Source organism: Scomber scombrus, chromosome 21, assembly GCF_963691925.1.
Source record: "Scomber scombrus chromosome 21, fScoSco1.1, whole genome shotgun sequence".
NCBI classification, from domain to species: domain Eukaryota; kingdom Metazoa; phylum Chordata; class Actinopteri; order Scombriformes; family Scombridae; genus Scomber; species Scomber scombrus.
Genome location: NC_084990.1, coordinates 11,320,233 through 11,347,876, shown reverse-complemented (window position 1 = coordinate 11,347,876; position 27,644 = coordinate 11,320,233). Strand labels below are relative to the sequence as shown.

The following is a 27,644-nucleotide window of genomic DNA, read 5'->3' as shown; positions in this document are numbered from 1 at the left end:
GGCTCTTTAAGCAGGATGAGGGAACCCTGGAGGTGCCTGCTGTGCTTGTGCCTCCTGGCATGCTCAGCCTCCACCCACAGCGCCGCCAATCCCTTTGCAGGGCAGCAGACCCCTCCGGACCCTTGCTATGACGACACAGGTGCAGCTCGCCGCTGTATCCCAGAGTTTATCAATGCTGCCTTTGGCAAGGAAGTGATGGTGTCCAGTGTCTGCGGCCGGCCTCCCTCCCGTTCCTGCAGTGTGGTGGAGCGAGGTGATGATCGGCCTTCTGTGCGTACGTGCCAAATCTGTGATGCTGCGGATACTCGGCGCTCCCACCCTGCTTCCTACCTCACCGACCTCAACTCAGCTCACAACCTCACCTGCTGGCAGTCGGAGAATCTGAACATCTCGCCATACAACGTGACTCTAACACTCTCACTGGGTAAAAAGTTTGAGATCACCTACGTCAGCTTGCAGTTCTGTTCACCACGACCCGAGTCGCTGGCCATATACAAGAGCATGGACTACGGCAAGACATGGATGCCCTACCAATTCTACTCCTCACAGTGCCGGCGTATGTACAATCGGCCCAACAAAGCAACGATAACAAAGCAGAATGAACAGGAGGCTCTATGTACAGATGGCCATACTGACCTCTATCCACTCTCCGGAGGACTCATTGCTTTCAGCACTCTGGATGGACGGCCCTCTGGCAAAGACTTTGACAACAGCCCGGTCCTTCAGGACTGGGTGACAGTCACCGATATCCGTGTAGTCTTTAGCCGACCCCAGATACCCCGGGAGCTGGGGGCTGGAAGCAACAGTGGAGGGAGGGACGATGACCCGATGGCAGTGACATCAACACTGCCAACTTATTTCTATGCAGTGGGAGACTTCCAGGTGGGCGGGAGGTGCAAATGCAATGGACATGCCTCACGCTGTCTGAAAGACAAGGAAGGCAAACTGGTTTGTGACTGCAAGCACAACACAGAGGGGCCTGAATGTGACCGTTGCAAGCCTTTTCACTATGACCGACCGTGGCAGAGGGCCAGCGCACGAGAAGCCAATGAGTGTTTGCGTAAGTCTCTTTCTCTTTTCTATGTGCTTTTAAACATGTTTCAAATAGTTTGTTGTGGAAAATACTGTATATATCCATCCTGTACTCCATATATCACAGGCTGCAACTTATATTTCTGAGAAATTATATTTAGCACAAAAAAAGGGACCTTACATGTGGTGATCTCTGGAAAAACAAGATAATGGATGCAGCTCATTTTTGCAGATCACAATCTGTTCTTTTTTTTTTTTAATCTTTCAACTATCATCACATTAATTCATTGGCCACCAAAAGGAACATGCAAAAGTAATTTGTGGAAACTCCAGTTTTTAAACCACACTCTTCCTCCTTAGCTCTTCCTTGCTTGGTTCTTCTCTCAGTATCCTAATCAGGGAATAAGATTGGGACAGAGGATTGAGCCCAATTAAACTATAAAACTGCAATCTACCTGATACAAATTCACCCTTCTAAGTTCAAGGAGATGAAAACTATTTCAGTACAAATAGTGATGGATGGATTGCTTTGTTGGAGAGAGTCATGACCTTGGAATGTGTTGGACAGCAACGTTAAGTCAGGCCATCAAATTGAATTTACACAGGAAAAGAGAGAGGGACGTAGAGAAGGAGAGAATTGACTACCATGACCTTTGTATGACTGTTAAAATGGTACTGTAATTAATAGTGTTGCCAGAACATGCCGGATGAGTTTGTGTTTATACAGGTGAGGAGTTCTGGTAGCAGCTGGTTGAGCTGGCAAACTTGGCAACATCTCTCAAAACACAGGCCCATCCTTCTCTTGCATTTCCCATCAGCCTCTTGTATTTACTGTTCCTCTACACGGAAACAGGCCCACGACTGTCAACAAAATCATGTTTTTTGGACTTTTCTATGAAAAATCTCTTTTTCACAAGCTAAACAGTGGATGACAACAGCTCGATTCATTGGCACACCACTACAGCTAAGTCATCCAAGAATGTTATTTGGCAGTGTTTGCCTTTACCTCAAGACATGCTCAGTAAAAGACATTCAGACATGCTATGAAAGCTTGCCAAGTAAAATTATAGTAATTTCTGAGGCATTTTTTGTTAATGTAAATGGATTACCTTGGTATTGGATTAGTCCTTTCTTGATAACAGGTTTTTGATGTGATATTTAGCCCATGTATCAATTTCGTGGCTCCAAAAGTTTTTAGAAACACGCTAAGTCATGTGTTTTTAACATAAATTCGCTCTTTAATATGTGGAAGTTACTTTGGTGGTGAATTTTACAGCATTTCACTGTTAGTATAAATAGACATAGGTGGAACTTAATTCAGGTCAATTTTGCTTGTCATAAAAATTTGTAACATAGGAAAGTAAAACCGTATTAGTAACCACTGTCCCCATTTTAACCTTTCCTCATAATGAAATAAAATTACAGCCAGAGAGAAAAAAACAGGAGCAGAACATTGAAAAACAGTCTATATTTTTCTTACATGTTGTAATTGCCCAGTGAGCTGGCCTGAGATCATATTTAGCATTGAACAGTGCCAGATCTGTTTAAGGGGGACAGAGTGTGACAGAGCCAGAGGAACAAAGCCATTTTAGCATTAGACCAGCCAGCAAACCCAGCCTTCCTTCACTCTGTACTTTGAAACCTCCCATGCCAGCACTAACTTACTTTGGCTTCTTCGATGTATCCTTGACACCCTCACTTACTCAACACAGATACAGGCAGACAATCATGCACATATGCACCTATTCCCTTCTACAACAATATCCTGTAAATCCCTCAATGTTTTCTCCCTCGTACTTTTGCACACACCCTCTTTCAGATGTCCCATAGCTGTTTCCGAAATGTTACACCCGCTTCCCGTAGATCTCTCTGTGGGATTGATATGTCACTTCCCTCCACGATTTCTGGACTAAACAGTCCGGCTTCACTGGCCAACTATGATGACCTAATCCCAGTGTTGATACAGGGCAGTTAAAACCTATTGCATGTCGCACGTTATACCTGATCACACATCCGGACACGCCAAAAAGTCAGTCCCAGATGTCGCCAATTTCAAGTTCCAAGGCCTCTTTACAGCTTATTCCAGTAGAACTGGTTCCAAAATATCCGCAAAGTAGCAGCAGAGCCTTTAAAAAGCCTCTCCAGTGTATATTAAAGCCCATTCTTAAAATTTTAAAATGCACCCGCCCCATGTTGATTTCCTTGCTAACTTTCCTTTCTGAGACAGTTCACAAATGGCAGCGGGCTGCACTGTAAGCCCTGAGGCATGCCACTGTGGCAGCAAAGTGTACGTATTAAGACAGGGCAAGTGTGTAAAGACTGGCAAGTTACAGAGTCGAGGAGTCCCTTAGGTGTCACCAGAGCCTTTACTAGGCCCTGGGGGTGTCTGGGTTGGAGGGAGGGTTTGAGGGGGCTGGGCTGAGGTCATGATCCTTTGCGGGGTGGTGACAAGGTTAAGTTGACGGGGAGATGGTTTGTGGATAATGAGGAACTCGTAGCAGTAGGCAGATTTAGAGCCAAATCAACAGTTGTTTCACACCCTGTCTCAAGCCCTGAGAAATTATGCGCCTGGTAGCCAGAATTCACTACTTTAAACACTAAAGTTCAGATGATTGAAAATAATCTGCTCTCACTTTTAGCAGTTTTAGCCTTTCACCCTGCATAACAAGAACACTGTCTCCTGCAAGCTGGTTTGATTGTTCGTGGGTCTTGCTAAATGTTTGACATGCACCGCACCAAGATTACTGTCTGCGCTCTTGGCAAGCTCACACACTGTCTCCAGACACAAGCCATGCACACACACGCCCATCTGCCGCCTCTCTCACTATGAATCCTGCCTGAAGACATTGGTTTACAAATCCCCGCTCTAGTAGTCAGAGAGGGCGACCTCGTAAAGGAGTGTGTCTGTTTGTATTGAGGGAGACATGATGGAAAAAGCTTTGATTTATCTACCCGGAGTTTGAGCCACAGGACAGAATAAGGAAACAGATGGATAAGATCTATTTGGTTACTGTTGTGATTGAGTATTGGCTTTTCTGCTGGCATAGTCGATGCTACAATGTAAATATTGTATGTTGACTTTAAAATGTGAGACAGTATATCATGCTACAATAGAACCTGCCAAAATCACTGTATAAGACGAAGAGGCCTCTTGTGGAGTCAACGACAATGTGACAACATGAGTAGATGATAATTTATGGTGGTGTAGTAGCTCTCTACTCTTGGCTGTGTCTGCAACCATCCTGGCCCTGTTTGGCTGCGGCACCAAGCTGTTCTATTCTTCAGTCCTTCCTCTCCCTCATTGGAGCTGCAGGAAGTCCAGAGTGCTGCTCTGGGACGCTACAAGCTCAGAGCCAGACATCATCCATTGCTAATGGACCCGCCAAGCCAGGTCTCCTCCCAGTATTGCACCAGGCACACCGGTATGCATTCATAGTATTAAGTACAGAGGTCATGTGAAGGCTGTTTGAATGGCCATTTGGGCTGATTTCAAGCTTGCAGGTGAGCTGCGGTTGGTAGCAGAGCTGGGTGTTCCTGTTATGGTGCAGCGTTTGGGTGTGGTGGTGAATATTTTCAGTAGTAAATTTGACATATTGAGTCCAGTGGGGAATGAGTGATATGGTACTCTGTTTTTGCACGAGAAGGGGAGTTTCCTTTGAAATTAAATCAATCAACTAAATAACTATTCACTTGAGACACACATTATTTATTAGTACATGTCATCACCTGAAGGAAATTCTCTCAAATTAGTTTTTACCTCTAAAAAAGTTATTACCTGTTATATAATAGATGTTATTAGATCATGTCTGCCGCACTAATGAAGCAATGCTTGCAAATATGTGACTTTTACAGCGGAAGAACAAGAAGCAAAAACAGACTGAGTTGCAAGCCTTGTTGCAACCCGTTCAAATCTTTTGTGGGGGCTTGTGGTTTTTGGTGGGTTCAGCCTCTGTTTTTTGGAAACTATTAGCTGGAATTAGGGAGACATTGACAGATGGGTTTCTTAGGCAGAGCAGTGTGATCCAGTAAAGGTGTGTGTATGTGTGAGAGTAAGAGGCCAGCCAGGAACACATGCTCAGGAACAAGGCTCAGAATAAGCTCTCAGATCTGTGCAGAGCTGTGGAAACTCTGAAGACCACAGAAGCAAAAACTTCATTTTTCTTTTCTCTCTCTCTTCATTTCCCCCTCTGACAAGGGGCAGATGGTTATTTGATGCTGATTAGAATTTCAAAATAGGCCTCCCTCCTTTCACAGTATTTCTTTTCGCTCCACATCTCCTAGTAAGGGCAAGCAGAGGTCAGGCCCATGTTCCACGTGTAGAGGAGATTCATCAAGACACTTATTCGGCCTCGTGATTGAGAAATGACCTCATTGCACACATGAAACCACAGCCCAATTTGTGAAGTTGTACGATTTGGAGAACATGAACAAAATTGCATTTTTTATAGTTTCTCAATCATATCATGCAGAGAAGCTGGATCTGTGTGCTTTTGCTGTTGCAACACAATGAGGTTTGGTCATGGGTAGAACAAAGTTAACCTCATCAGATTGTTCTGGGTTCTGGTGAATCCAGTTTTGAACTACTCAGCAACCTAAAATTGTCCGTCACAGTCAGTTGAAATTATGCTGTCTGTCTCTAGAGGGCAACATGATTTGAAGCTCAGTGAGTTTCCAAATATGGACAGGTAAGGATGAATAAAAGCCAGAACTGCCTTGATATTACTGCATGTATGTGCCATGTTCCTACTTTCGCTAATTGACTTAAAGACCATCCCAACCCTCCCACCTCTGCTGCCTGTTGCTGGAGGCTAACAGGGTCCCGACACTTCAATTACTTACAGCGCGACAGTCAAATGAGCAGAAGTTGTGTTTGTGTGTGTGTGTGTGGGGGGGGGGGTTGCTGAGTGAAAGAAAGTGAATTTAGAGAAACCTCCTGTGCTTTCGAATAATTACACAGCAGAGGAATGTTGTTTCTAAAATCACCAGCCCTATGAAATGATGCCTCTGGGCTTGGCTATTTAGCGTGAGACGCAAGGCTATGGCACAATGAGGCCAACAAACATGAGGGTTTTTCTTCTCTTTTTTGTTTTGGTTGTGTTTGTGTGTTTCAAATATTTTAGGCAAGACTAACTTCCCTTATCTGGCTGAGACAACAGGATTTGTTCAGTTTGATTGGTTTGTACTGTAGATTTGCTCTTTGCTTTTACTCTGTGTGTCAGGATTGCTGCGTTGGTCCATGGCCAGCCCGCAAAGAATTTGATGCATTTGTCATTCTTCGAAGCCACCCATAACGGCTCTTTGGCAAGCGGGAAACATGGTGAAACAATGTTAAGGACAGCAAAGTGTCAAATTCCAGTGTTAATGTCAGCTGGGTTAAAATGCTTGATCCCTGGGAAAGGCTTTGTTACTGCCTGAGGCCAAGTGTGTGTGTGCATATGCATCTCCTTGCATTTGTGCATGTGTGTGAGGCCCATGTAATCTAGTAGTGCGATGTAGCGCTTCATCCCGGTGCCAAAGCAAACTGGCGGTGCTGCAGTGTGCCCACCCTGCTCTCCCAGGCCCTCATCAACTCTCCCCCACAGATGGTAGCAATCACCTCCCGAGGTGCTTGTCACTGCCTGCGCTCTCTTCCTCCTTGTGTAACCGACTCTTGTCAAAGATTAACTCACTGCCGGGAAGTTTTTCTTCTTCGTCTGCTACCTCCTCTTTTTTTTCTTCATATTTTTCTCTTTTTGCTGATATCAGCCCTTTTCTCCTGTCATTGAATTCAGTTTTCTCTTTTGAATGTTGTTGCAGGCCTCTGTGCTCTATTGCCTGAGAAACTATGTGGTGTTTGGCTGTCAGCCGGTATTGTTGGTGGCAGCAAGATTCAGAGGCTGTTAAAAGAAAATATGTCTGTCTGTTGATGATGAGTGCATGACTATCACGCTGCTCCCTTCTCCTTTGAACTGGTGAAGCTGTGGTTTTGTCTGTCTATCTATCTGATCTCTTACTGTCACTTTGCCTGAATTCACGTTTCTGCATACATTTGTGCGTCTGGATTTTGTGCGTTACCGTCTGCTCGCAGACAGGTCTCATGTCTGTAGTATAAACAAATGTACAAATGTGGAGCAGTCTGTCCTTCATTCCATTATCATCTTCTTATGGAGCAGGTCCACAGGGAGCACCCAACCCAATTCTGATTTTAAATCCACAGGTTTAACATTACCTTTACAACTCCAAAGCAGCCGAAGAGGTTCAGATTTTAATCGTGTTAGAGGCACAAGAATAGTCTTGATTGTAAAGTTTAGGGCCATTATAGAGATTTTGTAGGAATTAAGTTCTGATTGTGATCAGTCATCAATGGCAGAATGAGTCCAAATAAAATGATTGGGAGCAAATTTCCTCCTGAGAATTGAAAATTAAGCCTTGATCTCATTTCAAATTGAAATGTAGTTTTTAAAGAGGACATTTTATGCTTTTTTTGACTCGGTTATTTAAAGACTGTTATGATGTTAGATACCTAAACACGACCATATCTAAATAGGGTCAAAGTTCCAAAAATTGCAGGTTAATGCATGTAGAAATACTGCTCAGGCTTGAACCTGCTTTGAAAACTTAGTTTGCAACTTTTTCCCCCTCATGCTGATGAGTTGAACGTTGTCCATGAATGGCCATCCGTTCTGTAGCCATGGTTGCCATGGTTTTTCCATGTGTGCATGGTCCACTCTCATATTTTGGGTCAGATTCTGGCTTGAATATGCAGGGATGTATTTGAGAAGTCAACATTTTGAGTAAACAAAGAGAAAAAGGGAAATCCTACTACTATAGTCTGTTTCATAGTTTGTTGATGTAGCCTCTTTAGCCTGCAGATGTCTGGCGACGGGCAGCTTCCGAGAGCTGGCCTATCAGAACAGAGTGGGCTCCTTGAGTGGGGAGCTTAAAGAGACAGGAGCTAAAACGGCCTGTTTCAGACAGAGGCTAACACTGAGGGACTGTATAAAGGAGCAGTATATAAGTTTGATAATGATAAATGAGTTTGTTGAATTGTAAATCATGCAAACATATACCAATTGAGCCACAGAATCAACATATAAATCTATAAATGTGCATAATATGTCCACTTTAAACTGCTGAAGTGGATTTCTGTCAATGTTTAACCACCCCTACCTTCTTGTCTTATTTTGTTCCTCAGCATAAAATGTATAATTTTATTTCTCAACTTTGGGTCACCCTTTATTAAACCAAGACTCTTTTGCAAACCATAACCTAATCATAAAACAACAAAACATTTGATATCCATTCATGATTTCTGCTGTCATCTCTGGCCACAGTGGTGAATCTACTCAGTATGTTCCATCTGTCACTTTCTATTTCTAAACCAGTGCAGGCATCACTTGCATCCCCTACAGAGGACCTCATGGTTGTGTATGCCAAGTGTCATGGCAAAAGTAAATCTTTTTCTTTTTTCCCTTGGTTTATAACTCATTCGCCATGATAATTTGATTGCACAACAGTTGTCTGCCTGTGCCGCTGTGCTCAAGACTCCAGGTTATTGTCTGTGGAAAAAAAACAGTAATCGAGACAGACAGAAAGTGAAGGCAAAGGCGGGACAGAGATAACAATGTTTAGATGTGGGGAAGTGAAGTGGACCAGAGAGAGGGAACAGAGCTAAGGACTCAACTCTCCACTGACACCAGGCCCCCCAACCTGGCAACCCTCCAGCCTAATCTCGTTAAAATCTTTCCCTGCCTGATGCCATCCAGAGAGAGAAAGGGGAGTGGGAGGAAAGGATGGACAGGAAAGAGGACAAGGGAAGGAAACAAGTATGAAGAGGGAAAGGCAACCAGTGAGAATATTTGAGATGGGGTCTCATGAAAGTAATAGGGAGGGAGAGAAGGAGGCTTAGGGAAGGGGTGGGAGAGGAATTAAGGGGACTCTCAGTTCAAAAGGGCTCCCAAGAGCCTGCTCTTAAGCCCACGGCGTGAGGCTAACCGCAGAAACCAGTGGAGGGAGGGGAGGGTTGAGACATGGTGTCAAAGCTAAAAGTGAAAGATATGTCTGTGTGGAAGAGAAAGAAAGAGCAAATGGGGCTAAAGTGGTTTCTTACAACGAGGTAGAAGCTCCTGGGATGTGTACAGTACATTTTGGAATTGGCCATATAATGCACACAGCGGGGCAACAGGAGCTGTAGTTTCATGTTAGTACTCTGCTCAGAGTTCTTAAATCTTTGTCTCAGCTTGTTGTCCACAGCTCATTAGAGTATACAGACCCAGCAGTGTTTACATCTGTTTAAGTCTCACTTCTGTTTGACTTTTTTTTGTATCCTTTGTCACTTGATCCTTGAAGTTTTCTGAGTGGTTACCACTTCTAAAGGCAGTCATCTGTGGTGTGTGTGCGTATGTGTGTGCAAAACTCCATGTGTGTGTTTGTCCACACTGTACACTGTCTTGGCTCTAATGAGGAGCTAATTAACCGGGTGTTCCCCCTGGTGCCCTGAGCAGGTGGCTGGAGCAGCCAGGCGGAACTCAGCCCAAACACACATACACAGACACACACACACACACACACACACACACACACACACACACACACACACACACACACACACACACACACACACACACACACACACACACACACACACACACACACAGATGGCAGGAACCCATATAGCAGAGCCTGTTTGGCCAGGAAGAGAGGGCACCCAAGGGGGGCTGCAGCAGGTCTGGACCACAGCCTGGGCCAAGAGGGGAAAGGTGGTAGTGGGAGAGCGGCTCTCCAATTTTCAAGGACCAATTTTAGCCATGGGATTTGGGTTTTGCACAGGCATCCAAAATCAATTGGCTGTGCTTACCGGCTTGGCTTTGGTGGAGCTGAAGGAAAAATGAGGTTAGATTTATCCCTGACATATGGAGGAGAACAGAGAGGCAGTGCGCTCCACAAACACACTCACATTTTATTTGTTGAGAGCAGTCTTTACGGGCCAATTTGTCATAGCACGCTTGACAGACCAGTCTGTGAGCTTGTTCAGAGCACATTTACTTGTTGAGGTACCTGTTATGACAGCTAAAGTAGAACAGTGTGGTGTTCTTCAGTTGATGTATGTTACCTGAAATATTCTCTATTCTAAAAAAGTAAGCACCAGAAGATGTGTGCAGATGTAATAGAGGAGGATAACAGCAAAACATTTACTAAAGCAGTTATTCCACCAAAATTTGATGCTGTTCATTTTCATGACAAAGTTGTGCAACTATTTTCTATTCTAATATTTTCCTAGGCGCATTTTTCTTCTTCCTCTCCCTCCATCTCCTGTTTTATTTTTGTGTGAGCATCCTTCAGTTTGCCAAGCCTGCAGCTTTTGTTTGTTGTTTGATTTCCACGACAACATGAGGCACCAGATTTACGCATCCTTGAACTGGATACTAACAAATAAAACCCAGCATTAACTCGAGGATCTGATTTTTTCCACCACCCACAGAACTTCTCTCCGTGCCGAAATGTCTGTTTTTCTTCTAACAGATAAGAATTAGTGAGTGTTTTTTGTGGAGCACTAGTGAGGCTTTGATGTGTTAATGAATTGAAAAATGGCCTTCAACAGTGTTCAGTTATCCCCGCTGAGCCTAATTTGGGTTAGGGGGAGAAGGGTTGGCAGGTTGGGGGGCGTTGGGGTGTCAGTGTGTGTGCGCACAAGCACTTCAAAACAATCCCATAAACATTCCAGGATCCTTGGGCAGCTGCAGCTCTGAGCTGATGTTAACTGCACACAACAGAAAACACATACAGGTACACATGTGAACACCTTCTACAGTCCAGTGGTACTTTTTACCAACTCAATTTTAGCTTACACATTTTTTTTTTCTCCCACTCTCCGCTCTCCTGCAATCATATTCATTCAAGTTTGATCTGATATTAAACTCCTATTTCTGCCAAACACTAATTCTCTCATTCTCTGTCTGTCACGAAAAGTCTGGCTGTTGTTAAAGCCATTCCCGGCCATTACTGCTACACATGTTAAATCATTTAAAGGTTAAATTCTGGAGCTTTCTTTACATTTTCCACACTTGAACATATCCTCTCTTACTTCAGACTTTGTTGGCTGATCTTGTTGCACAGCAGTAAATCGAGAAGATGCCATAAGAGGTCCGTTGGTACTTTAGCTGCAGAGAAAATGTGATCCATCGCTTTCATGTTCTGCTACAAGGTGTTAATGGACACAAGTGCTCACAGCTGTGTGTGTGTTTGAGACGCTTGATCATAATCACAGTCCCCCACCTCATTCTGACCCAGCAGCCCCGGCCACTCACCGGAGAGGGTGTGTTCTTTGTCACATTCCCCTTAGAAGAAGTTGGACAGGCTGTTTGGCTGTTCTCATGCACACACACTAGATACACACACAGAAACACACATGCACAGAGAATGAACCAATTACGCACTCAATATGTCACCAATTTGGTGCATGCATTTTTTTTTCTTCAGTTAAAGCATGGATAAACCTTATTACTACCACTAAGACCACACTAAAGATAAAAAGCTTTGCAAACGTTCAGTGTCCCGCATCGCCATGCCAGCTATACACTACAGTAACTACATATCTCCTTTGGACAATTCCATAGGATCAAAGGTCAATTGTCATCTCGTCCAAGAAATCCAGCATCTCCACACAAACAGTGCTGCTCAATATTGATTTGTACATGAAACAGTGTTTCATTAACTGCAGAATTCTGTACAAATTGGGCTGCATAATAACCAGATGGAGTTGGGAAACAGTCTGGGAATGTGCTCCCCCTTTTTTTTTTTTTTTTTCCAGGGTCTGCAACCAGGGAAAAGCGGGCCTCTTTTCCAACCTGGTGCCAGGCTTCCTTTTCAGTGTGGATGGCAGTGCATATCATTCACTGCTCTCTGTATTACCTGACATTTATATTCAAGTGATTCTCATCTTGTGAATGAGCCATTAGGGTGCCATCAACAGTCTTTTTTTCGTTCTTTTTCTTTTTGATCAATTGGAAAAATCCCATATTGAACATTGCACAGATCATTGAGCTTCATGTAAGTGCAGAGCTGACCTTGGCTGTGGCAGAGAAATGAGAGCACTGTATTTCCTTCTTTATAAAAGACTTGCAAAGCCAATTTTTGAAAAAAAAAAAGTCTTATATTGTTTACATTCATCTTGACTTGGTTGCAGTCTCTACTCACTTGCTGACTTACTCACTTTTTTTATTTTGCATGTTACTGCCCTGAACATGCTCCAAAGCCACTACAGTAGTGGTTAAAAACTTCAGAGTAACTTTAGTTTTTCTTATACTTCTACAAATATCCCAAAGATCTGAATACAATTGTATTTTTGAATAATGTAATAATGTATGTATATATATATGTAGCAAAATACAACACAAATTCACTGAATTACTCGTTAACACTACACAGTGATTTAAGTAATGTACAGAGCATGTTACAGAACAAACATACACGGACATGGATGAGGCTTAATCTGATTGAAACAATGTTCAAAATGTAGTTTTAATATCTTTCTTATCAACATTATCTAAGTCAACTTTTCTATATTGCACACAAAACTACACACATAAAACCTCCCAGTCCCTCAGCCAGTCTGTCTTTACTTATTCCTCAATGTTGGGTCTTGTTCTACTCTAAACATCTATTGTTGGTGAACTCTATTTTTCTCTAACACACTCCCATCGGATTAAAGTTAATTCATATTACCTTCTGTTGTGATCTGCTAATAATCCTACTTTGCCATAACTGTTGATATTTTTGGTCAAACAGCTTAGCTGTTGTTTACTCTCGCTAATGTATCTGTGGTAACCTTTGAACTTGAAATAAGCTAGGCAACTTTGTTGTCTTTGAAGCCATGGCCAAGTCTTCAGGTCTCAGGTCTGACTCTGATTTAGCCAGCAGAGGATCTGGATCAAACTCTGCTACACAAATAAGAGGGGCAGGTTTTTAATTAGACTCCTCAAATGCGAGCCCCACATGTAGAGAATGAACATGGAGTTTATCAATAAATGTCAGAGCTGGTGAATGTGGTCTGGTATGCAGGAAGCAATGGAAAGACTTGTGAGCCAAGGATCCATCCAAGAACCAGGATTTTAAGTAGAACTGGGAAAGACTGTCTAGAGATAAAGCCTTACTTCGAACGTCCCGTATATTCTGGCTCACCTATTTAGAAGACAGCTAACTTGAGCCCATTCCTTTATCTGAATCATTCTCTCTTTTAATAGATTTTAGGCGTCTTTATTCATCAGTGATTCATGAAATTAATGTGTCTCTTTCCAGCGATTAATAACTAATGGGCTGAAAGAAGCTAAATTCATTAATTATGAAATGGAGAAAATGAGCTCTGCAAATATCACTTTGATTGATAAGCTCTGGAATAGCAGCCAAGCACACAGTGTGGATTATAAACCACTCAGTATTACACCCCCTCACTGGAAAATCTCTCCCAGCTCTCTTGTGATATACAGTACATGGGAGTAAGCATTATGTTCTACTGCAGCGCATACTTCATGTCAGGTAGGTTTGCTTACATTTAGACTCTAGCAGAGCAATACTATGAAGATTATGCATTTGAATCTTTTTCATCTATGCTGATGCAATCACACAACCAGCAGCAATCTAACTATCCTAACTTCTCTTCCCTCTGTAGCATGTAACTGCAACCTACATGCCCGCCGCTGTCGATTCAACATGGAGTTGTACAAGCTGTCGGGGAGGAAAAGCGGAGGGGTCTGCATGAACTGTCGCCACAACACCGCAGGCCGCCACTGCCACTACTGCAAGGAAGGCTTTTACAGGGACATGGCCAGACCGATCACTCACCGACGAGCCTGCAAAGGTATGAATCCCACAAGAAGTCACATAGCTAAGTGTAGTAATACTTTATGCTGTTAATTTTTCAAAGAAGAGCCTCTTAATCTATTTTCCGTGGGTTTTATGTTAATGGAGTTAACGTCAAAGTTCTTTGTCTATTCATCTGTGGTGATGAGAAATACTGACAACTCTGCTTACAACAGCTAATCAATCAGTACTAGAGTAGCAAAATTAATATTTATATGAGTGAAAATGTCAGGGATTATTAGTTTAAACTTTGACTTCATTTGGAATATGCTGCATTAAATGTTTACAAACTTTTCAAACAAAATCTGATTCAGATGTTCTAACCCTACTAACCCTACTAATACTTGACAATCATGTCATTTCTGAGAAAATGCGTAAGGAGTAATATTGATTGGAAATATACACGGTCATGGTGACTTTGAATAAGAAATATCAGCATGTCTGACTTGCCATACATGAGAGCAGTCTCAGAGAAATGAATTAATACTATGCTTGAAGCTTTTCTGGCCATCCAGCCAAATTTTTCCCCACCACACACCACGAAATATTATCACTTGACCAAGGCATTTTTCATGGAAGAATGTATTTTAAACCCTTTATTATTTCACATTTGCAGTGAATATTTTTCAGCCTGATATTATGCTGGACGCTTTGCAAAAATAACATTCTGATGAAGGCAAGGGATAACTTCCAGAAAACATTCCCAAAAAACATCATTGATAAGTGCTGCCAAGGCTCATAGTCATGAAGATCTTTTGGTTAAGATTTTGTGGTGAGAATCTCTCACTGGCTTCCGCTCAGTTTTCCTTCTGCAGCTGACCAAAGCTGTAACCGAACACTGGGAGGTTTGAAATGGCGTGATATCATGCCGCAGTTGCCCATGTTAGCTTCGCCGAGATGTAGGGCCATTCATCAAATAATGACAAAAAATTCCACAGCGACTTGGTCACATATCTTGAAACTTAAGTCATTTGACCTGTTACTGCACCGAAACACTGACAGAAAGAGATCTGCCTCATTCCTGACAGGAGATCAGCTCTGAGATGTGTCCCTCTGTGCAAATTGTTCCCTCATCTTTCATTTCCTGCAATACCTGTCTTTAAGTGACACACACACACACACACGCACAAGACGCCCCCTGACACTGCAGTTTGCCCGTATCAGAGCATAGTAATCAGATGGTAAATAGTTTATCACCCTCTCTCAAACAGGCCCCAGATGGAACGGAAATTAAAGTTAACATCCAAAAAGCCTCTACTGAACGGCTGACTCCATGATTGATCAGAGCAATTCCGCAGCTTTCTAGGGGCTGTCATTTTCCTTTGCTCGAGCCCTTGCTCATTTTTTTTCATCTCGGTCTTCTCCTTCTCCCATGATTGTTTATAACTACCATCTCCTGCGTTTCCCCAACTTCTGACTTCAATCACCATGAGTCACTACAGGCTTTTTAAAACCTCCGTCTTTCTCTTTTCCTATTACTGTGGCTTCCCTGATTTTAATTTCAGCTCACCTCCATGCTTTATCTCCATGTGTCTGGGTCAAGATAGAGGTTAGAGGTGCTGTATGGCTGAAGGGGGGGGTGGGGGGCGAGTGTCACGTCTGAAATGGAGTTACGGCAATAAAATACAGGTGTTTTCTAAAGGGGAGACAGGAGCGGGGAGGGTTGGGGGCAGTGCAGGCTCCAAGAGGACAAATAGGCTGTATCTGTTTCTAATCAGACCTGCTCAGTAACTGGGTGTCTGTACACAATCTGAGGAGGGTATGAGGAGGAGTATTAACCTCCCAACCATCCCACTCCTGCCTCCATCACAACCACTTACCTCCCACGTACATAATACACACACACGGTCTTCCTTGTTTAGCACCAAACCCTCAATTCAAAGTGAACTCTGCTGGACTCCACCTCTCTCTCTCGTTTGCATGCTAGGCAACAGCTTCTCCACAAGCCCTTTAACAGTGTCACAAGTATTAAAACAGCCAGCAAAATGAAAGAAACATGGCAGTCACCACATGGCCTGGCTGCAGTATACGAGGTCTTCAAAATGCAAGGTTTTTATGTGAATCCAAGCGTTTGCCGTACAGCTGGTGTCCGTTGACCGCAAGGAACGTTGATAAAAGGCATTAAAAATGAGGCCATGCTGCATTTGAAGCAACGCCGGCCAATATAAACCGCATTGGCCTTTTATCTCAAATATCATAATGACTGACACAGCGCATGAAGATATTTGCTGTCAGAAAAGAGTATTGAAATGAGTGTTATGCAATCTTATTCATCATATTAGATAAATAACATAGTTCTTGTTTCTTTTGTGGAAAAGTGAACTTTAATCAGTACCTTTGCGCATGAGCCAAGTAACACTGAGATGTGCAGGATGGAGCTGTTCAATTGACATTCTGCTAATTAGTCTGTCAATAAATCAGTATCTCTTCAAACACCAAAATAATGTGAATATCTTTTGAAAAGCAATCAACCTTACCTTTTGAAATGCATGTATTTTAACATTTTAACATGTTCATCATTAAAAAGCCTACTGAACATAACTAATGGGGCAAATAACACCACCTTTTCCAAATGTGCCAACTGCCAATAACAGCAGAAAGAACGGTACCAAGCAAATACCTATGCACTGACACACACACACACACACACACACACACACACACACACACACACACACACACACACACACACACACACACACACACACACACACACACTTGCAAAGAGCAACACTAATCAGTTAAACTAAGCAAACGCCTGTCAAAGGACTACAAATCCCAGCTCTGTGCCTGTCACGTCTGTAGTCGCACAGGCTTGAAAAGTCATCAACATCTGAGGACGTTTTACTGCTTCTTAACTGGCCTGAGCCCATGCACATAAAACTTCAGAAAAACAGAGGAGGAGAGCTGGGGTGAGGGGGTGGATTGACAACACTCCCCCATCACCATCCTACCCCTTATAGCCCATTCAGATCTGGATGTTACTGGTTGTTTATTGAACAACAACAACCTCTGCAATAAACTCTGACATCTTAACATCTTAACAGCCCATGATTGTTTAGAAAGGAAGTGAGAACATCTAACGTGACTCACATTCTTGCTCATGCCGACCTGACCCGACAAAGTGATGAGTTACTAGCTTTTGCCGTTCAGTGATCAGCCAGGAAACAACGGCTCCTCGTTCCCTCCGCTGTGACACATGTCCGGGCAGGCACGACAGACTAACACCAGATTTGTGTCAGACAGATCAGATAGCAGGGGGTTTATGCCACGTGTGACTTGACATTGGACAGATTTAAAAAACAAAACAAAAAAACAACTCAAATCAAATCAGTTTAGGATTTATGACCCATTTGTTTACTAGGTGATTATCAGTTTAGGTTTTCAAATTATATTCTTTGCAATATGGAGAGATATATGGAGAGCTAGACTGACATAACATCACAGGCATTGATTATTTTTTTCTATCTTTTATTGATCTAGATCCATGCTGTTGCGGTAGTGCACTAATCAGCTGGATCTCATTAACATTAACTAGAGCAGTAATGCCAGAAATTCCCAAATGGTGTGTGGACACTGCGGCACCTGGCATTGGTGGCATAAGCTCTGGCTCTGGCTGATGAATGAGGGTAAGGGTATGGATGTGAGGATACGGTTGGCACAGAGTGACAGACAGACAGTCCAGAAACCGTCACTGACTCTGACCTCTGACATCCAGCTTAGTCCTGTGCCATGCCCCACCATATACTGATGTAATCCCCCCCCCCTAGGTTACTCACAAACTCTTACTCATTGCCATCAAAGCTTGAGTTTCCCTTATGAGCCTGCATGACCTAAATGGTGGGGATTTTGCACGGACGCTGAAGCATCAGATTTACATCTCTGTGCACAGCTTCAAACAGAGCGCGGCCACTTTGACACCTGTGGACCGGTTGGCCTTGCCGGAAAAGGCAAACACGTTTCTGAAGATCTGAGCCTGCAGTTAATCCCTCCCCACCCTGCTGCCAAACACACATGATCACTCTTGGGTCAGTTTCAGCCATTTAAACCCTCCCTTCGCCCCAGTCAACAGGTGGGCCCTCAGTCTCTCTTCTGTTGTAGCAGCTAAAAAATGTCCGGCGCAAATAAACACGTTCACAGTTCTGTCAAGTGATGGAAAGAAACCGTGGCATGTTAGCAGCTGCCTTTTTCTGGCAAGCAGTATAACAAACTGTTGGGTTACAGGGTTTTCCCCCAAAGTGTAATTTTGGCCTTTCTTTTCTTTTCTTGATAAGCTTGGACAATTACAGCTATCGCGTTACAGTCAAGTCATTCTAAGTTTGCTTTAATAATTTTGCACTAGCCTGCGCCTGTTTTCCAAAGAATCATAATGAAAATCAGGTGGAAAAGGCAGAATGTTTACCTTACATTTTACATTTTACCATACTGTTTGTTGTATTTTTGGCAATGTATCAGTAGATAAAATAGGAACGTGTTATTTTTCCCTGTACTTTTTATGGACAGAGATTGTAAAATTTGAAGCAAAACCAATCAATCACACCCTTGAACACTGCAGATGTTTGTTTTTATATGTGAATGATGTGTTTGTCTGACTGGATTGCCGTGAAATGTTAAGTATGTGTTTATTACTTAAAGAACAAATGTCTGTTTTTTTTAGCAAAGCCAAAGTGACCACAGTTTGGTTAGATTCACTGATGTTTATGCTGTTGAACACACCAGAGTCTCTGTTTGGACTATACTGAAGCGCTGTGTCTCTCATACTCCTCCTCTTTCACTCCCATCCTCTCTTTCTTATTCTCTAGTGTGTTGTCTCCCCCAACTCCTTCTGATCCACTAACATCTTGTAAGGCTCTCTCGGGGTGATTCGGACTGACACACCAACTATTGTACTGTATTTAACAGCTCTTAAAACCAAAACAACAAAAGCCTCATGTTGCTTTAGGTGGCTCGAATAAATTGCCTAGAACCAGCAAAACTCATAAAAGTCTTGTTCAAGTGAGGTGACTGGAGCAATGCTAGTTGCTGTTGGCATTTGCTGGGCATTGACTGAACTTTCTGGAAGTGATGAAACAGCTGTGCGTGTGTCACCAAGCAGGCACTAGACTTCACACAGCAGAGTGCAGAGGAGGGCACAGTGTGCATTTCTCCTGACAGTGATGCATTACATACAATCATGTCATCCATTGTTTCACCTATTGCCTGCTGTTTTCTACCTTCACACACAAATTATGTCTCTCTCTAACACAAAAAGATACACACATACAGCTTTTGGAGGACATGCTTATCAACCTTGCTGTAATTAGGGAATCGCAAGCACAGAGGCGGATAGGAAAAGCTCTGCCATTCCCTGCCATCCTGAGTTGAACACTCCAACTACTGCATATCTGTTGTTTGCTGGCAAAGACAGAAAATTACAAGATTTAACCCAGTGCCCTGTCTAGACACTGTAAAAAGGACTTAGTTGGTATCTTGTACTATCTTGGCAACAAATGTAATGAATCAACATTTAACGAATGTACTCTCTTTCATCTCATACAACAACCCTCACTCCCCCCTTCACACCTGTCCCTGACCCCCACCTCAGCCTGTGACTGCCACCCTGTGGGCGCAGCAGGCAAGACGTGCAACCAGACCACAGGCCAGTGCCCCTGCAAGGACGGTGTCACCGGCATCACCTGCAACCGTTGCGCCAAGGGCTACCAGCAGAGCCGCTCACCCGTGGCCCCCTGCATCAGTGAGTGACTCAAACAGACACGCACACACCCACACCCAAAGTAACTGTATACCACAGCTATAACACATACACTGTCTTCAGCTTGGTAATTTTAGCAGCTTTCCAGTGAGTCAGTGTATAAAACTGCAAAAACTAAACAACTCCATTGTGAAGAACTGAATGTGACAAAATGCATAATACATAGTTACAATATAGTAGTGACCTACAGTAAAAGCAGCACATACTCTAACCATGGAGATTAGTGAACATAATTGAAAGCACACTTCTCCAAAGCCTTAAGCAATTCTGGCCTTTTGACAGGCATACCCAACCCGATCTCTGCTGTGCGTGTATACAGTACATGTGTTCTGTGGGTTTTGCATGGCCACTGAAAATGCAATGATAATTTCATAGAGAACAGCCCAAAACATGTGTGCAAACATGGGCCCAGATGTGAAGTCAAGTTAAACTTAAATGTGATCTCTGTTGGACGGACGTAGAAGAGTTAAAGAGTAAGGTGGAAACATTTTTCACAGTGACAATGGTGTTGACTTTTGGTACAAGTCAGTGGAGGGCTGATAGTGTGAGGGTGAAAGGCTTGGTTATTGTTGTTCCACTTGCTGTCAGCCATGTATAGTGTGAGTATGTGTGTTGTAGTTGCTGTAGTATGCATGTTGACTACATCTAGTTTTTTTATTTCTTGTGACAAGCGGGCGTGTGTGTGGGTTATGAAATTTGCCAGTGGCCCAGCACATGTAGGCATGTGTAGTAGAGGGCAGCTTTCCACCATACTGTGTACCAGGCTGTACGTGCACACACTCGCCAAGACAACCCTCACCAAAGCAAACCGTGCCGTGCTGCCCAGTGCCGTACTGAGTCTGCCACACTGTGCCACATGGTGCTGTGTTGTTTCTCTCACATGGAGCTTCAGAGCAGATGGCGAATGGGAGAGGAGGAGAAAACAACTGTGGTCATGGATGGCAGACCCAACTCATTTGAGTGCCACTGAACCATCCATTGAGAAGAAGAGGAATTGTGTGTGTGCCTGTGTTTAGGCAATAGGCACATTTGGATCCATTACGATTAGAGTGAGAATGACTGTGTGTGTGTGTGTGTGTGTGTGTGTGTGTGTGTGTGTGTGTGTGTGTGTGTGTGTGTGTGTGTGTGTGTGTGTGTGTGTGTGTGTGTGTGTGTGTGTGTGTGTGTGTGTGTGTGTGTGTGTGCGCGTGCGTGTGTGTGTGTGTGTCGATATGGCGTCACGGTGGGCATCTTACCTCTTTTGAGGCTCCTAGACCCCAAGACAGAAGACAAGACCATTAAGCAGCCAATTAGTATGATGGCAGCAACCCTCATCTGAATGATCCTTTCATCATCTGTCTGTCTTCACAAGATGTGGCCATGAGGCCACACAGACTCAAAGTAGCTTCTAGCAGCTGCGCCTGCCTTGACAAAGCTCAATGCCCTTGTTTGTTTTTGTTGGCGGGGTGTCCATAATTTCAGAGAGACAACTGCTGCTTTTGCCTCAAAACAGCTTTCCAAGAACTCCCACTATCCCCCGCCAACACACTCCCACTCACTTGGTTCAAACCCTCAACCTCCAAATCCAATCAAAAGCAGATCCTCTGGGTGGATGCTAAGCCGGTGTTCCAGTAACTGTGTTTACGGTAAAAGCAGAGGGCCTGTTGTTAGCATTAGCATTTGTATTGGAAAGTTGCATATGATTAGATGAGAAGTCCTGGAGGAATTCCATGAGGCACTTTTTAGTGTAGCCAGCGGGCACAGTGAGGGAGGGTTGCATCTGTCTCAAGACGATCCAACCAAAATTGCCCCCTTGCCATCTGTCCATCTGTCTATACATGCTTGCATGGAGATTACACAGCAGTGTTAACCCTGCATCTGTTAGGGGAGGACAACACTAATCTAGTGTAGCCACCTTTCCATTTTAATCAGTGTGCCACAAAGAATTAACTTTGGTCTCAGATGTATCAAGTGTGCCGACTTCTGAATGCACTTCTGACTTCTCCAAAGTGGATTACTGTGTGAATTTGTGGCACATCTACTGAGTTTGACTCAAACCCCAAAGGCCCCGAACTTTATTTATTTATTTTTGTCTGTAGGGCTCGGTTGAAAAAAGGTGATTTTGCATGCTTTGGGCCACCAATCTAAATACATTGATATTTGGATGAAACTCAGTTTTTGAGGGTTAAACCCTCAATAAATAACAGGATGTTTTGTCCAAATATTATTATTGCTTGTTTAGATATTCATTTTTAATGTTATCAATAAAAAGTTGAGATTTTAATCCAAGTTTTTAGAGGCTTTACATTTTGTCTTCTGAACTTAACAACTTCTTCCACTTATACTGTCTGTTATACTCCATAACATGAAAAACCACCATATTAGTCCGTGGAATGCACGGTTTATTTGAGCCTGTCTTCCCTCTCACCACCAATAAGTATCCCTGTCAGTCTGTCAGTGTTTATCTAGCGTGTCTGTCTGCATTGCCACATGTGTTTTCATGTGCAAAGCTGAGATATGTCACAATCCAAACCTACTTTATGACAACACTGGTATTTTTTCTCATTGACAAATCTTGCTGTTGGTGAACAGGGAGGTTCCCCCATCTCCTTCATATTAGGCTCTGTTGTGGGTATATTAATATATTCAATTTGTATTCAGAACCTTCCCACACGCACTAAAATTTAAATGAATTCAGACATGCTTCTTTTCTTTGACCACACATGTGCATTAACAGGCACACAGCCAAATCACTTACACCATACTTGAAAGGTAAGGATTTACATTTAACCATTTGAAGTGACTGTATTTTTTGTGTCTTTTAGAAATCCCAGTGGTCAATCCCACAGCTGTGGTGAGCAGCACAGAGGAACCAGCAGGTTAGTGTACACTCTCTGCACCTCGCCCTTAAGAACCACTGCTTTATGAGAACAAAACATTTTTCATATTTCTTGGCTTAAGCTTTAAGGTGTGGAATAAATATTAATGGAGGGTGGGTCTCCTCTTTTGAAGTTCTGCAAAGAGAACGAGGCCAGCACAATTTTTCCATTGTCTTAAAAACCTGTGTCCTTGGCATGGTTTCCCCAACCACTAGCCTCAAGTTAGCGGAGTCTCGCTGTGCTCAAAATACAGCTTAAACCCCAAGGCTAGCCGATAGGCAGCAGAGGTGATTAGTTACAGTTTAGCTGGGAGATGTAGTGGAAGGGAGAGTTTTGAGGCGTGAAAAGAGTGTTTGGCAACTGACTGGGGGGAAATTTGTTCAGTCTCTCCCTCTAACCCTCCAATTTAGGCTCCGGTCAATTACCCTACTCCTTATTTTTTATTCTGCAGCTGTTTGATTTGAATAGTGGTATTGATTTGGAAATGTTGATTCATTAGGGGGTTTATACTATTAAACAGTATCATCACTCAGGCTGCAGATCATACCCCCCACCCCACCCCATCCCCTCCTTTGGCACAGATACTGCACTATTTTCTTTTTTCTATTAAAATGAAATATTTTGTCTGAAAACTCACTCCAAATCACACTTTTTGACTATTTCAAAGTTTTAAAAGTTTGAGGTAATGACTGATTTCACAGAAATAGTCAAGTTTAAGGTCAAACTAGGTCACACAGTCAATATGCGTTGTATAACTATATTTGAAAAAGCACTCTATTAAATCTAATAGGTATAAAATTATATTTTTTAAAGATTTCGTCAAAGGACTAGTTTAACATTTTGTGGGTTTGAGGAGAAGATCAACACCAGTTTCATGGCTATATATAATATATTGTTGGCACAAATACTGGAATCAGAAATAAGCAAGAAGTATTCTTTCACATAACCCATGGCGAATTGTAATTCTTACACTTTGTGCTTTGTATTGATTAAACAAAGGAGATACAGCATGTGTTGGTGAGTTTCAGAGTTGCTGGTAGATGGATTTTGTTACCTTTTGGATGGAGCCAGGCAAGCTGATTTCCAGTCTTTGTGCTAAGATAAGCTAACTGGCTGCTGGCTCCAGCTTCATATTTACCTTACAGACAAGATAATTATCTTCTCATGCCATTACTCTCATCACTCTCAGACTATTGCTTTAAAGGTAAATGCATATTGATTGTAATTTCCCCACATTTTCAGGTTCTTTTCTCATTTGTTCCTCTTATTCTGTTTCCTCCCTGAAATTCCCATTGCTTGGGCCTTTGAGCACTTTTGAAGAAAAAGCAAAGTCCAACCCTATTTTTTGTGTTTACTTCTTCCCTGGGAAAATGTTACGGTGCCTAACACAAGAGTTGTTAATTGCCAATTCACCACAGGCCCTACGAAATACACTAGTCTTTCCTCTATCTTTCTCCTTCCTAAACTACCATAGAACAAGCGTCACCATCAGAAACTTAAAGTCCCAAAATGTTTTTGTGTAAGGGGCGGTGGATGCAATTTGTCCTTGTCATGGCACAGTGAAAGGGGCTCAAGGGAATGAGGGCATCGAGAGCCCCGGAGCCAATTGTGTGGGTTTTCAGTGGGCCGGTCTTCTGGGTCAGTGGGCGATTTACAGAGAGCTTTTCCAGGTGAACAGCCAGAAGAAAGTGTCTCTTCATGGGAAAACACACAGGGTCCCCCAGCCAGGGTTTCACCACTGATACCTCCAGGCCAGCCACTGTATACCGAACACAGAAGCACAGACACACACACACACACACACACACACACACACACACACACACACACACACACACACACACACACACACACACACACACAAACACACACACACACACAATTCCAGCGATCTAATGAAATACATGCACATGTCATACAAATGCATGCCTGTCACAGTTGCATGCACACTTACATGATAATGATCTGCACATGAAACCGCACGCTTGCTTATAATGAAAAAGACTTTTAGCAAGCTATGATTTTCATTCATTTAAGGCCTGTGGATAATGTGCAATACACAAATCCATCCACACACACACACCCATCCAAATCTACACTTACGTTCATCATTTTTTTAACGTCATCTTGTCTCAAGGTTATTGGAAGCTGCTGTCTACTCTCTCTTTCTCTCTTTTTTCTCTCCTCTCTCTGGCTAATAAAATCTCCAGCACTCTGATATACAGCCAAGCCTCCTGGACATTTTTATGGGCTCCTTGGCCCCCTGTTTCTTCCTCCTCCTGCACTCCTTCCATTGCTCCATCCGTTCTACCCCCAAAAATGAACGATGCAACACCCCAACTCTCATGCAACCCAGAAAGCGTAATTTCTCCCTCTCACGACCATTTTTTTTCTAATTGGGAGATTTCATGTCCAGTAATTCTATTTGGTTTGCTTTTGAAGGCAATGTGAGTGAATGGTTTTCCTTTTGAAGGCAATGAGAGGCCTGACCGCGGATACCGGTCCAGTTAGCATGTGTTTTTTTAGTTTCATGCACTGACATTCCAAGCGGGCAGCATGGTCAGGTTTTCATGTCCCCTCAAGATGCCTGACCATGTTTAAAATTGGCTATTATGACATTCTCTGTTTTTCAGTCCATCGTTATCCTATATTTTTGTTAACTATGTGTCCTTTTCTAAAGTTACATAATTGAAATAAGTGGATCCAAAATTCTACAGTTCATAAAATCCAGTGGCATCCAGTCAAGTACAGTAGAGCCTTGCTAATGATCTACAGTGTCTCTTTCTTTCCTTGTCACAGCGCCAGTTACCATGGACATGATTTAAAAACATGCTTTGCATTTTATCAAGAATCTTTGCCATGAGGACTTTCAGCTGTTTTTAATAGTTCATGTAATTTTGCTTATCTTCTTTGCTCCCAATTCCGTCTGCTTTTAATATTTCATGATCAGATGAAAACAAACCATGAGAAATAATGACATGCATGTGTGCCCGTGCATTCAAATGCCTCTGTATCTAAATTAATTTCAATCATCAACTTTCTTAATCCATAATAAGTGTCATACAGTTCCATTTTACAGTCACATTATAACTAAATGGCATTATACATCTTACTGAAGGTTCCAAGTCTTACAGTAGATAGAGACTTGCAGGGCAGAATTGAAAAAAGGATTGAAAAAGATGGTCATAGATATGTAGCATGACAACTAAACCAAACCAAGACAGTCCCAGATTTAATATTCAAGGCTGGCTACACAGCCAAGAGGTCCATTTTAACTGTCATAATCATAATTGTGACACCTCATCACTGGTAGCTCCACCTATGAATGGTCAATAGAGGTCATCTGTCCAATGTGTGGTCTCAGTCGTCACGCTGGCAGCCAAGGCCTACTCACATCCATCCAACCATGACCTGCTTCCACCACGCTCTGTCTTTTCTCAAGAACCCAGAAAACATGTCAAACTGAACACTTTTACTCCTCTGGTATGTTTCACTTGCCTCCCAGCACCGGCTTTTGCAGGGGTTTGATGTGCAATTTTCAGAAGTTGTATTTTCACACACAAAAGCCGAACCAAGCCCAACATTATCCAACCTGCTCCAGTTTCCCTTTGAGTCTTTGCCATTGTCAGTGAATATATATTGTTGTGTGGGAAAGGGTGAGTGTGGATATAGTTGCAACAAAGTTATGAAACAACACAATTACAAATCTAGTTTAAAATGGTAGACATAGCCTCAATAGATGCATATCAATGTGTTACTATATAACAACTTTGCCTCGTGTGCATGTGTAGGAACAAGCACATAGTGATTCATGTGTTTATGCTTTCGGGTGTGTTCATTGGTGGTTTCACAGTACATAACAGTTTACAATGCTTTGTCCCACTAACTCTGCATTACAGATGTGCCAGTCTCTATTTAAGTGCTACAAGAGCACCATACAATGCACTATAAAATGGTGTGAAAATAATCCTAAAATGCAACCTTATAGTAACAATTCAAATTTCAAGTGTGTAAGTGTCCCATTATGTGTGTAATTTGAGTGCTGTGTAATTACAGTTTATATTACAGCATTGAATGTTGGTTGTCATTGATTTTGTAGATTGTGAGTCCTACTGCAAACCAGTGAAAGGCAACCTGAAGATCAACATGAAAAAATATTGCAAGAAGGATTATGGTAAGAGAGTAGACATATAAATCTACTGTTATTAATAAGTGTGGTGGTTTAAGTATTGTCCTGATTGTATTTTTTATGAATGTGTCTCCAGCGGTCCAAGTGAACGTGCTGGACATGGAGACGGTGGGGGACTGGGCCAAGTTTTCGGTTAGTGTGGTGTCTGTGTACAAGAGCCGCGGCGAGCCCTTGAAGCGTGGCGACAACATCCTGTGGGTACACATGAAGGACCTAGCCTGCAAATGTCCCAAGATTCAGATGAGCAAGCGCTTCCTGGTAATGGGCGGCAGTGACGGGGGAACAGGCACAGCGACAGGACCGGGGGTTGGACCTGGGCCTGGAGCCACCAACCCAGGGGCAGAACGCGTGGGCCTGGTGGCTGATAAGAACAGCCTGGTGATCCAGTGGAGGGACGTTTGGACGAGACGCCTGAGGAAGTTCCAACGCAAAGAGAAAAAGGGGAAGTGCAGCAAAGCGTGATGGTAAAGCAGCGCCATTCCCTACCTCTCCCTCCACGGCCCACCTTCATGAACCCTGACCTGGTGATCCCCCTCTCCTCTCCCTGAATCCTCTATCTCCCCCCACCACAGGAACACTGCACATTACAAAGACTGCATGTACCCTACCTGTTTTAAGGACCACGTTTTGTGTATATTGTATAATTATTTTCCTTTTTATTTTTCAAGTTGTGTCTTTGTAATGTCACTTGTCTTTTTTGTCCAATTGGTTTGCCTTAAAAAGGGACCATTAAAAAGGGTATGAAGTGTAGACAAAAGCAGACGCCATTCCCTCCCCCGACAACGACAGCGGAAATGTCCACTTTTCCCCCACAACTATGACCCCCAGCCACCTCCTCCTCCTCCTTTCAAGACTGACTGTCTTCTGCCACTTTGTTTCAGTACACACATATAAGACTACCAATGCTCCCACTTCACATTATTCTCTGAGGATTTTATTCAACAGCAACAATCAGCCTCATGTTTCATTGTCGAAA

General features: G+C 42.9%; 1 protein-coding gene across 1 annotated transcript; it reads left to right on the top strand.

Annotated features, from left to right (window-relative positions):
• Positions 1 to 27,130, top strand: ntn2 (netrin 2). The gene is made up of 6 exons (XM_062442811.1): positions 1 to 1,060; positions 13,679 to 13,867; positions 19,454 to 19,603; positions 22,426 to 22,479; positions 26,579 to 26,653; positions 26,745 to 27,130. Exons 1-6 carry the CDS (start codon positions 16 to 18, stop codon positions 27,128 to 27,130), a joined length of 1,899 nt encoding a protein of 632 aa, XP_062298795.1. The 5' UTR covers positions 1 to 15.
• Positions 27,131 to 27,644: the final 514 nt, after the last annotated feature.

What these genes read in the sequence shown, in the direction of transcription:
- ntn2 (XM_062442811.1), top strand. Translation starts at nt 16, where the DNA reads ATGAGGGAACCCTGGAGGTGCCTGCTGTGCTTGTGCCTCCTGGCATGC. An exon ending in TCACCGACGAGCCTGCAAAG is followed by an intron (nt 13,868 to 19,453) that starts GTATGAATCCCA and finishes CCCCCACCTCAG; the next exon opens with CCTGTGACTGCCACCCTGTG. An exon ending in ACCCGTGGCCCCCTGCATCA is followed by an intron (nt 19,604 to 22,425) that starts GTGAGTGACTCA and finishes TGTGTCTTTTAG; the next exon opens with AAATCCCAGTGGTCAATCCC.